The sequence below is a fragment of the Camelina sativa genome, chromosome 9 (genome assembly GCF_030686135.1).
Source record: "Camelina sativa cultivar CO46 ecotype springtype chromosome 9, ASM3068613v1".
Taxonomy (NCBI): Eukaryota; Viridiplantae; Streptophyta; class Magnoliopsida; order Brassicales; family Brassicaceae; genus Camelina; species Camelina sativa.
Genome location: NC_141888.1, coordinates 17,282,648 through 17,295,002, shown reverse-complemented (window position 1 = coordinate 17,295,002; position 12,355 = coordinate 17,282,648). Strand labels below are relative to the sequence as shown.

At 37.3% G+C, this 12,355-nt stretch overlaps 2 protein-coding genes and 1 long non-coding RNA gene across 5 annotated transcripts; 2 read left to right on the top strand and 1 right to left on the bottom strand.

The window, feature by feature from the left end:
* Positions 1 to 930: 930 nt before the first annotated feature.
* On the top strand, positions 931 to 2,445 carry LOC104710848 (protein SMALL AUXIN UP-REGULATED RNA 12-like). 2 transcript variants are annotated; one of them, XM_010427506.2, is made up of 3 exons: positions 931 to 1,110; positions 1,504 to 2,002; positions 2,172 to 2,445. In XM_010427506.2, the coding sequence occupies exons 2-3, from the start codon at positions 1,549 to 1,551 to the stop codon at positions 2,198 to 2,200; spliced, it is 483 nt and encodes a 160-aa protein (XP_010425808.1). In that variant the 5' UTR covers positions 931 to 1,110; positions 1,504 to 1,548; the 3' UTR covers positions 2,201 to 2,445. The 2 variants fall into 2 exon arrangements, with proteins under 2 accessions (XP_010425808.1, XP_010425809.1); XM_010427507.2 differs by having other exon boundaries at positions 932 to 1,131.
* A 6,382-nt stretch (positions 2,446 to 8,827) lies between these two features.
* Positions 8,828 to 9,457, bottom strand: LOC147938223 (uncharacterized). The gene has a single exon (XM_087465534.1). The coding sequence runs from the start codon at positions 9,455 to 9,457 to the stop codon at positions 8,828 to 8,830; it is 630 nt and encodes a 209-aa protein (XP_087321660.1).
* A 1,906-nt stretch (positions 9,458 to 11,363) lies between these two features.
* LOC104710849 (uncharacterized) lies at positions 11,364 to 12,355 on the top strand. Of its 2 annotated transcripts, XR_015565016.1 has the most exons (4): positions 11,364 to 11,500; positions 11,801 to 11,919; positions 12,099 to 12,166; positions 12,254 to 12,355. It is a non-coding gene; the product is annotated as an uncharacterized LOC104710849 (long non-coding RNA). The 2 variants fall into 2 exon arrangements; XR_755101.3 differs by lacking the exon at positions 12,254 to 12,355 and having other exon boundaries at positions 12,099 to 12,224.

Below are 12,355 nucleotides of genomic sequence, written 5' to 3'. Positions count from 1 at the left end.
AACTACATCATAGCATGAATCAAATGTTACAAAATATTATTTTTTAGCAGACGATTATCGCTATTATAGGTCTGACTATCGTAGCATTAAAAAAACTGCTATGATATGTAAGGGGTGCTATTATAGCTTCTCATGTCCTAGCGTTTATGAAAGCGCTACCAAAACCCTATAGTAGCATTTTCAGTGTGCTACCAATGTCCATATTTCTTGTAGTGAGATCTGAATTTACAGTGAAGTCACGGTGGTCGGGAAGTAAAACCAAGGCTAAGACTACCCTTTGTGTACAGAAGCATGAAAGAAGGGGAACAGTCCGACGCCGGCGAGCCCTAGCTTCACCGACATTGGAAAACTGTACCGAAGTGGATGAAACTGCTTAGTGATGTGGAAAATCGAAAATGATGTGTATTTTAATTTGCTGATGTGTATTTTTTTAATTTTTTTACTCAAAATCAAAAAACAAAACCCAAGGGATAAATTGTAATTAACCCCAAGACACTAAACATTTGAGTAATTTTCAAAAGATTTATAGATATGAGTAATAAACCAATTTTTGATAACATTTCAGTAATTCTTTTGACTTTTATTAGTATAGACTGAAACCTATATAAATTAATAAATTATAGAGGTTTTACTGCATATGATACGTCACGTAGAATGTTTTTTTTTTCTTTTTTTTTTTAACAGTCCTCACGTAAGATGCTTATATATATATATATATATATATATATATATATATATATATCCATAGTCACTTCTTCTGTACAAGAAACATATACGTGCGAAAGTATTCACAACAAATAATACATTAAGGACTAATTGGTTCATTTGAAAAATCTAATACTAAATCTAGAATTAGAAACAGTTACATGCGAAAGTGACGGGAAGACCAATAAAACCATTTTGTTATGGAAAGGCAATCAACGAATTACAAAATCCAAAATAGAAAATTATGTTCCTGCTACTTGAAATCTCTCTTGTCATCATCCAACCCCAAAATCCTTGAAAGAAAAAAGAAAAAAAAATCTTCCGGAGCTGCTGACACTCTTTTTGTGTTTTTGCATGGCGTTTCCTCTTCGTGTCTAAGAGCGTTCCGATTCTGTTCCTCTTCTGGTATGTGATAGTCACGAAAGGGTAATGAGGATTATAAGTAATCGATTTTTCATTCCTCTTGTTAATAATTTTGCTCAACGGATTTGGATTAATGGGGACTAATTTTTTTCCGAATGTTCATTAGATTCTCTGCATATATTGGCGTGAGAAAAAAAACTAAATGTAAAATAAAGAAAAAAATATATAAGAAAACGTTGGGGGAGGGGGGTGGGGATTGATGTTTTTGTCGATTAATATGGGGTTGATGTTACAAACTTCTAGCTACTTCATTTTTAGATTTTAGTTTTTTTTATTCCAGACTTCATTTTTGTTGAGATCTAACCCATTTAATTTTTTGTTTTTGTTTTTTTGTTTCGCTTTGATTTAATCATGTTTTTGGGATTTAAAATGCAGCTTGCCTAGGAAGATTTTATATATATATATCCTTGGAAGGAGAAAATGGATGAAAACAATGGGGTAAAGTTAACCGGGATCAAGCAGATTGTGAGACTAAAGGAGATTCTTCAAAAATGGCAAACTGTCACAATAGGTTCAAAGTCAGATGATAGCGAGTTGGGGGCTAAAAAGCACACAGCAATCATTTCCCCGGTTATCAACAAGAGGTTGTTGGATTTGAAGACTTGTGACTCGGACGAGGAAACTACTTGCCATAGCCCTGAGTCACCACCAGATGTTCCTAAAGGGTATTTGGCTGTATATGTTGGACCCGAGCTCCGGAGATTTATCATACCCACAAACTTTCTTAGCCACTCTCTTTTCAAGGTCTTGCTCGAGAAGGCTGAGGAAGAGTATGGATTTGATCACAGCGGCGCGTTAACCATACCGTGTGAGGTGGAGACTTTCAAATTCTTACTTAAGTGCATTGAGAACCATCCTAAAGATGACACCTCGGGTAATAAACTCTTGTTCTTTATCCTCTTGCTCAAAAATATCTAAATTTTGTATAGTACTATACAATTTGGAAAGCATGTTGTCTAATGATTTTTTGAGACGCTATTGAACACACAAATCAGTGATGAAGAAGTCTTATAGATTTTTTTTCCATTTTTTGTTCCTTGCAGCTGGAGATCCAATAGAAACAGAAGAGTAAATAATAGCACACCACTTATATAAAATTCTTCTTGTTCTCTTTTATTACGATCCCCTTTGAAACTCATATTAGGGCTGATAATTCCCAATGGTAATTGTAAATCAGTTTCTCTTTGTATTTTTCCGATTTTTTTTTCTTCTACTTCTCCGTTGCTTTTTACAAAAGGAAGAGTAGAGATGATTGTTTAAGTGTGGAGGAAATGATGGTCAAATACTCAATGTGATTACATATGGTTATGTCACCAATCTATTATGGAGTAAACTATGCATGTGAAAAGCCAACCTTACATTTGTGGTTAAATTTAAGTGAGAGGTAGATCCATGTCAACCCGTTGATTATGAGAGATATCCAACCGACACTAATAATTCTCTAAGCTAATATGGCGATAGAAATGCCTTATAAGAACTCTATTGTGAACTCGACATTCTCGATGACATACTAGTCATTTTTCGCAGGCTATAACATGATATTCATCCAAGTCTAGGTTATTGTAAAGAAAATCGCGGGAAACAAAATCTATTCATTTTTAATCAAAGTTAGTGCATGAAGCTAACTACATGTTTTAGGATCAAAATCAGAATGAAGAAGACAGGCCCGGTCTGTAATATTCGTGGTCAAATACAAAAAAAAAAGTTTGGAGCTTCTTTTTTTTCCTCAAATTCGGGGTCTTTATATAAAAAACAAGATTACAAAGGTTTCCAAAAACAAACATAAAAAAAAAAAATGGTGTTGTGAATTATAACTACAAATACATTTATATGTGTTTGTAATATTTTGTGAAATGAACAAGAAATAATCAAGAGAGAGAGAGATGTAGGGACGAGAGAGAGAGATTGGGAAGTCTTTTTCTTTTGATCAAAGACAAAAACTATATTTTTTACACTCTTACACAACCCCTTATTTATAGGACACAACAAAACACATGAGTCACTACCCTTTAGTTTTAGTAATGACAAGTGGAGAGATGTAGTGACAAATGTTAACACTTCAAATATTACATAGACAAGTGTAATGCCATGTGTCTTGTGATGGATAATCACACTTATTTCATAACACTCCCCCTTGAGTATCCATCACCAGCGATGAATTACACACTGCTTCATTAAAAACCTTATCATGGAAAAACCCAGTGGGATAAAAACCATGACAAAGGAAAACGAGTACAGTAGTGTAAACTCCCCCTCGAAAAAACTTCATAGGTCTCGTAGATGCCCCATTCCAATACTCTGAGTATGCTTTCGGAATGTTAAAGTAGGAAACACCTTTGTAAACATGCTTTATAGTTCCCAACGAATAGTGATGTAATCTCTCCCTTCATTGGCATTCTCCGTCGAGGTCGATCTTTTGCGTGTTAACTGCTGCCTCGTTAAAAACCTTGTCATGGAAAAACCCAGTGGGATAAAAACCATGATAAGGGAAAAAGAGTGCAGCCACGCGAATCATCATATTCTCTCCATTATTTAAGTAACTCTGTTACATTATTACTTTAGTTGATGGACTGTCTATCAACTTCTTTATTCTTCTCGAATTCTTGAGTGTAAGAGAGGAATATGTCTTCTTTTGTCGCTCTTGGTGTAGCTTCCTTTCATTTGGGGGACATAACAGAGTCTTCAAACAGAGTTGTTGCCTTTTAATTTCTTCTTGCTAATGAGTCTCAACAAGCATTAACTAGTTGATGCTGATCAAACCCTCAGTGCAAAGTTCTTTGCCAACATGTTATGAGGCTCCCATCTTTGGCGGGTAACTATTGGTTGACGTTCGAGCGTCATCTGAGCCATTATGGATTCTCGATGGCATATGAAGCACAATTATTTTGGCATGAATTGAATAAACGACGACCAAAGTCTATCACTAAAACGTCCCGAAGTCGCTGTTTTGCGATATATCTTTATATACATCTGATACTGTTTAATCGTAGGTCACACTATTTATCTCTTCATTGTTCCATATTCATTTGCGTTTTAAGTATTCGTTGGAACGTTATTTCATCTTTTGTTGTATACATTGTGATCTCATTCGAGAGCCATTTCATCTCTTCTATTTTTTTTTTGGACATCAAAACAAAATCACGCATTTCTGTTGCCATGTTTTAATGTTAACGCATCACATGTTTCTCAGCATCAAGTGATGAGACCGTGACTCTTTCACGCATCACATTCTGTTACCACCCAAACAAAATCACGCACCACAGGGGATTTTGTTTTAATGTTAACGCATCACATAGATTTATAATTAATCCTTCTCTCCATTTATAAATTGCACTTCTGTTGTATTATGTATTAATGTTTTATTATGTTTTGTATGTTTGAAAATTAATAAAAATGGAATATTTCTTTAATTTTATAAAATCTTAAATGTTTACACATTTATATCACTTCTATTCTATTTAAAATTTTAAAATTTTGAAAAACAATATTTTCAAAAATAAGAGACCCATAATAAGAACCTACCAATAAAAGAGAAAATTTTATCTAAGAGATCATGAGTTCTTATATTCCAAACAGTACACAATTAATTCATAAAAAATTTAAGAACTCCCCTTATATGAACCCCCCAATAAACTTGCTCTTAGATACCCAGAGACACTAGACGTGTCATTATTTTAGTGGTTATGTTATGAATATAGAGTTTAGGGATAAAGCTCTTGTGATTCTTATTAATTATTCCCAAGGTTACATGCATATATATAGTAGATTACAAGTCTTAGCTTAAACCGACCTAAGAGAGTAATGGCCGAGTAAGGCTTCGGCTAATGGGCCGAAGCTGTATGGACTGAGTATAGCCAATGGACCGAGACTCCATGGATAAGATACGGGCCGGTCTAGTGAGTCCACTAAGTGTTTCACAACACTCCCCCTTGGACAAAACGACTGTTCCTATGTTGGATGGGATCGCTGCAATGTTCTTAGGAGATGCTGCCTCATTAAAACCTTACCAGGAAAACCCATTGGGACAAAACCTTGGTGAAGGAAAAAGAGTACAGCACACATACATTGCTCCCCCTAATCCAAACATCACTCCAAGTCCCTAAGTCTCCGTATTCCAATCTGGTGCGTGAGCTTCTTGAAAGTTGTTGTCGGTAACAATTTGGTGAAGAGATCGGCTGAGTTGTCACTTGACTGAACTTGCACTATAAGAACTTCTCCGGCCTTTTGTAGTTCATGTGTATGGAAGAACTTTGGTAATATGTGCTTCGTCCGATCTCCCTTGATGTAACCTTCCTTGAGCTGTGCGATGCATGCTGTGTTATCTTCATAAATTACGGTTGCCTCTTTGCTGTCTTCCAATCCACTGTCTGTCCGAATATGCTGAGTCATGGACCGCAACCAAACACACTCACGGCTGGCTTCGTGCATTGCTAGTATCTCTGCGTGATTTGATGATGTTGCTACAAGGGTTTGCTTCATAGAACGCCAAGAGATTGTTGTACCACCGTGTGTAAACACATAGCCTGTTTGTGATTTCCCATTGTGTGGATCGGATAGATAACATGCATCAGCAAAACCAACTAAACCATCTTTGTTATAGTTAGTGTAATATAGACCATAGTCTGTCGTACCCTGTAGGTATCGCAGAACATGTTTTATACCATTCCAGTGCCTTATGGTCGAACAAGAACTATATCTTGCTAGGAGGTTCACGGCAAAACTTATGTCCGGCCTAGTGTGGCTAGCCAGGAACATTAACGCTCCTATAGCACTGAGGTAAGGCACTTCAGGTCCGAGAACTTCTTCATCGGCCTTCTTAGGAGCAAATGGATCTTTATCCACTTGTGTACTTCTCACAACCATGGGGCTAGTCAATGGGTGAGCTTGCTCCATATTAAACCTCTTGAGTACCTTTTCTGTATATGCCTTTTGATGCACAAGGATACCATTGTTTATGTACTCAAGCTGCAATCCCAAACAGAATCTTGTCTTGCCTAGGTCTTTCATCTCAAATTCTCTCTTGAGATATTCTACAGTTTGGGCGATTTCCCCAGAGGTTCCAAGGATGTTCAAATCATCCACATAGACTGCTATTATCACAAATCCTTTGTTTGCAAACTTCTTTATAAATATGCATGGGGTCGTTCCGATAGCCTTTCTTTGCCAAAAATTCGCTTAATCGGTTATACCACATTCGACCACTCTGTTTCAGTCCATAAAGCGATTTGTCTAGCCTTATGCAGTACTGTTCTCGAGAACTACTCTTATCTTTGAATTCTATTCCCTCTAGTAATCTCATATAGATTTCATTATCCAGTGGACCATATAAGTAAGCAGTTACAACATCCATTAACCGCAAATCCAGTTTTTCCCTTACAGCCAGACTTATTAGATACCTAAAAGTCGTTGCATCCATCACAGGGGAGTATGTCTCCTCATAATCTATGCCTGGTCTTTGAGAGAATCCTTGTGCTACAAGCCGTGCTTTGTATCTCACGATTTCATTCTTCTCATTTCTCTTTCTTACAAAGACCCACTTATGTCCAACTGGTTTAATTTCAGGTGTTATCCTTAAGATCGGACCAAACACACTTCTCTTCTTTAAAGAGTTTAACTCCACATCAATAGCTTCTTTCCATCTAAGCCAATCTTTGCTTTGAGTGCACTCTAATATAGATGTGGGTTCTAGATCCTCATTTAGTTCAAGTGCTACGTTGTATGCGAAAATATCATCGACGTCAATATCCTTACGGTTCCAAGTAATTCTAGACATGATATAATTGATAGATATCTCATCATTATCAATATTCTCAGGACCTAGAGGTTCAGCGTCCTGAACCCCATCCGGCTCCTTATCATTTGGCCCGGCCATGTCTGTATTCTCGGTAATTCCCTGAACCTCGGTCTGTTTTGCACCTTTAGACTTTCGAGGGTTTTTATCTTTGGAACCTAATGGTCTACCTCGTTTCAAACGGGTTTTAGACTCTGTAGCAACTTGAGTATTGTGTTCCTTCTGAACATCAATTCGTACTGGTGCATTGCAAGCTGGTATGTACGATTTTGTCACTCTCTTTGGGTCAGCAAAGGAATCTTGCAATTGATTAGCTAGCTGCTGTAAATGTATAATCTTTTGAACCTCTGCATCACATGCTAGAGTTCGAGGATCTTGCCAATTTAAGGATGTTTGATTCCATGTTAATTCCTTGACCAGCTTGCTAGTCTCACCACCCATTACAGGGAATTCAGACTCAATAAATTGACAGTCCGCGTATCTGGCCTTAAATAAATCTCCTGTGAGTGGCTCGAGATACTTTATGATGGTGGGAGACTCATATCCAACATATATTCTCATCCTCCTCTGAGGTCCAATCTTAGTTCTCTGTGGTGGAGCAATCGGAAGATAAACGGCACAACCGAATGTCTTGAGATGGGATATGTCTGGCTCATGACCCGTTAATAGTTGGGATGGTGAATATTTATGTTCACTGGATGGCCTGATGCGTATGAGCTCTGCTGCATGCAATACTGCGTGTCCCCAAGCCGACACAGGGAGCTTCGATCTCATTAACAATGGTCGAGCTATCATTTGTATTCGTTTAGTGAAGGACTCAGCCAGTCCGTTTTGTGTATGGACATGTGCCACAGGATGTTCCACACTCACCCCCATGGACATACAATAATCATTAAACGCTTGGGATGTGAATTCACCAGCATTATCTAGACGTATAGTCTTAAGTGGAAAGTCTGGAAAGTGTGCTCTTAGCCTTATAATTTGAGCCAACATCTTTGTAAAGGCAAGGTTTCTTGTAGATAACAAGCAAACATGCGACCATCTGGTTGATGCATCTATCATCACCATAAAATATTTAAACGACCCACTAAATGGGTGTATTGGTCCGCAAATATCACCTTGTATCCTTTCCAGAAAGTTTAAAGTCTCTCTTGTGACTTTTACTGGTGAAGGCCTTATAACAAGTTTCCCTTGTGCGCATGCTACAAACGTGAGATGTTTAGGGATAACTTTCCTTTCACTTAGGATGTGCCCATTCGAACTCTTAATCAGTTTACGCATCATGTTCGAACCCGGTTGGCCTAGCCGGTCATGCCATAAAGTGAACTCTTCATTAAACATTCTATGCTTTGCCAAGTTAGCCTCTATCATGTTAATCTTAGCATGGTATAAACCAGTGGCTAGTGCAGGTATAGTCTCTAGAACCTTCTTTTGTCCATTTACATTTTCTGTAATGTATAGGAACTCTCTAGTTCCTTCACCCTTGGTTTCCACATGATAACCATTTAATCTTATATCTTTAAAGCTCAACAAATTTCTCTTGGAGCTGGGTGAATATAAGGCATCACTTAATTCAATGTGTGTTCCCTTAGGCAACAACACGTGAGCCTGGCCGTAGCCCTCTATAAGATTTGCTATACCCGCAATTGTACTAACATTGGCATTTTTCATGGTGAGGTTTATAAAATATCTTTTATCTCTTAAAATAGTGTGGCTGGATCCACTGTCCACCACTAGTTCACTCATATCCTCAGCCATTTCTATATAAAACAACATTTGTGTTTTAACTCAATAAGGCAAATAATTTATAAAATAAATCCTTGAATTTAAACCAAATCAATTATCCAATACATAGAAATAAATCAAAGCATAAAAGCATAGTTTTAAACCAAAATAAAACCGAAAAATTCATTCATCCTCTTTAAGGAGATCGGAAGTCTCTAGAAGGTCATCATTCTCATGATCTTCATCATCGAGATGCACCGTGTTTGTTTCTGGGCTCTTCTTCAAGATCTCTTGAGCAGATAGCCATTCAAACATACATACATATGTTTTGAAGTTCCTTTCACGAATTTGCTGCTGGAGCAGTTCGTCATTAGTGTGAAAGGTTGAGAGTGTCTTCTCTATCAAGTCCTTTTCAGTAACCTCGAGACCACATATCTTTAAATTTGTTGCTATCTTAAATAGCTCCAAGTGGTATTCATACAAGGATTCAAAATCTTGGATCCTTATTGTTCTCCAATCCTCTTGAGCCTTTGGTAGCACAATCTCTTTGTACCCAAATCTGTCTTTCAACTCTGTCCAAAGTTCAAGAGGATCTTCAACATGGAGGTACTGCACTTTGAGGCTTTCATCCATATGGCGACGCATGTAAAAACACGCCATAGCCTTGCTCCTTTCGGAACACTCATTCTCACTCTCAATGCATCTGAAAAGATCTTTTGCTTTCAGGTTAATCTCGGTGTCCAATGCCCATTGCAAGTAGTTATCACCAGAGTCTTTGAGGCTAGCATATTCTAAGCTTTTAAGCTTTGCCATCTGCATATCACAGAAACCGACATCCGAATATTAGCATGCGATATTTGAGATCGAACCATGCACTCAATCAATAGGACATGCGATATTTGAGATCGAACCATGCCTTAGGCCATGCGATATTTAAGATCGAACCATGCCTTGTCATATTTGGTTTTTGGTTTAAATTCATGCATGCAAGACAACAAAAGCAAATAGGCTAATGCATGCAACAATTTTAGGTAGGATTTCCTTTTTCTTAAGTTTCCTATTTAGTCTAGGATTTAGTCTTTTAAATCTTTTGGATAATTGCTAAATTATTTTAGGAACTTATCTAGTTAATATTTTAATTCCGAATTCATGTTTCATGATTATGGAAAATTAACAAAAATTATTCCTCTTGATCGGATTCAATCCTAGAACAAAATACTAGTTCATGCAGCCGATTAAACAATCTTATGCGAGTTTGATTTCTATATGCATGAACAATCCAAGTTTTAAATCTCCTAGAACAGTTAGATCAAATTCTATCTTATGATCCTAACAATTTGATTCTAGGTTCTTATGCAACACAAACAATCAAACAACTTTAAACAATTTAAACAACCAATGCCGATTTTAAGCTTGATGTAATATGGTGCAATTATCAATCAATCTAACAATCCTAACAATCCGATTTTAAGTTTTAGGATTTAGGTAATTTAAAGTTTGTTAGATTGTATACTTGGATGTCTTAATGGTCCGATAGTTTTAAGGTTCAAATTCGGTCATAAGGTTTTGAGAGAGTTCGATATTGTTTACCTTAACACCTTAGGATTCTGACCGGATATGATCTGGGAGCTAAAGACCTCAGATATCTCACGAACCTCGAACCTCGAACTGCTTCCCGCGAACTCGAACTGCTTCCCGCGAACTCGAACAGCTTCCCGCGAACAACTCCTTGCGCGCGAACTCACCCCCGAACCAAGTAACCACAAACCTCGATAGGGTTTTGAAAAAACTCGATCACGAGCTAAGGATGCTCGTGTATCAGCAGAAAGAACTTTGAGATCAAGAGAGAATCTCGAAGGAGATGAAGAATAAGAGGCGGTTTAGGATTTTAGGGAAGAAGGAGAAATCGGCGGCTGCCTTAGGGTTTTAGGGTTGAGACTATCGTGCTGATAACGTGTTATGAATATAGAGTTTATGGATAAAGCTCTTGTGATTCTTATTAATCATTCCCAAGGTTACATGCATATATATAGTAGATTACAAGTCTTAGCTTAAACCGACCTAAGAGAGTAATGGCCGAGTAAGGCTTCGGCTAATGGGCCGAAGCTGTATGGACTGAGTATAGCCAATGGACCGAGACTCTGTGGATAGGATACGGGCCGGTCTACTGAGTCCACTAAGTGTTTCACAAGAGGTTACTCTTTGTTTTGTTTTATTTTGTTTTTTTTTCTTTTTCTTTTCTTTCGGTTGCTTCCCTCTCTCTCTCTCGATACCACTGAAAGGAAGAAAGTTGAATCGATTTATCTAAATCGACGAAATCAGAACAACAGAAGTTTTGATCGGTTTCCAGATCAAATACATATATCGTCGTCGTCATCCAAATCGACTTAATCAAAACAATAGAAGTTTTGATCGGTTTCCAGATCAATTAGATATCTCGTCATCGTCTTCTTCTTCGTCCTGAGATGTTTCCTTCTTGGTTTCACGAAACCTTGTATCAGGTATGGATCTCGTTTCGTTCTAGTTTTAAAGTTTTTGTGGGACTATCTTTATTTGTTGTGACATCCGTCTTTTAGTATTGGTGAATTTTGATTTTGTTGATTTGGATCATATCTCCTTCGTAATGTGAACGAAACTTGGAGCATATCTCCTTCTTCCTCATGGTGGTGCTCCTGCTTCCTCTTTTCTGAGTGATTAGGGTTGGTTGGATTTGGTTTAGTGTTGGTCTGGTGATGTGAGTCAAGTTTTCTATCAAGAGAGCTGCTGTCAGGATTTAGCGTGCAAAGCGGCGGAGGGATGATCCAGATGAAGATATGGATGCAGAGACTAAGTGGGCTTTAAAATACTTGCCACATGGTATGTCTTGTGACTCTTGTGTAATTCTCTTCTGATTAGTAATTTCTTTTTTCTTTGTCTAGTTCTCTAAGTGGAGTTACGAAATGAGATGCCTCAAGTTACAAAAAAGATTGCTGTCTTCATATTGGGTTATGCTTTTGTTTGAATGGCGTTGTTTGTTTTTTATAGGTTGTGTATAGGTCTTCCTTGGTTTTGATGTGTTCTTTGTGATTTTGGTACCAATTCCAAAAGTTGAGGCATACATACATTAACATAAAGGATGCATATTTTTTTATAAATAAGTCGTTATGTGATGTGCAGGACAAACAAGTTGAAGCTAAAGACTCAGAGAAGAGTGATTCTTTGGTGGTTCTTAAATAAAGGTCAGGGCGCGGGGAACTATAGGGCAAGTAAAAGCAGACAGAGTTGTAGAGGACGAGGTAAGAAGAAGAGAACTTGTTTTAGACATTAATGAATGAAGAGCATATACATTAGGATATGGCTTCTCTGTTTCTATTGCAGTTTTGGTTATGATCATTGTCTTGTAAGTATTAAGTATAGAAATGTCGAGAAAGCAAAAAAGGTTGGTGTTTAATTTGTTGTTTTTGTTGCTTTGCAGATCACTTGGTACTGTGTTTTTGTTGCTTTGCAGATCATTTGTTTCATTCTTCTCTTCTCTTTCTCACGGTAATTACAATTTCTATATTTGATTTTGACTGAAATTGATTGATGCTTTTGGGAGTAATTTTAGTTATGTAATTGACATTTTTCCAGTTCTTGAAGTTCATGGGATAATTATGTATTCACGTTTATATGAGAGCCATAACGTCAACACACATTTGCTTCGATCTACTATGGTAAAAAAAAACTATCAGA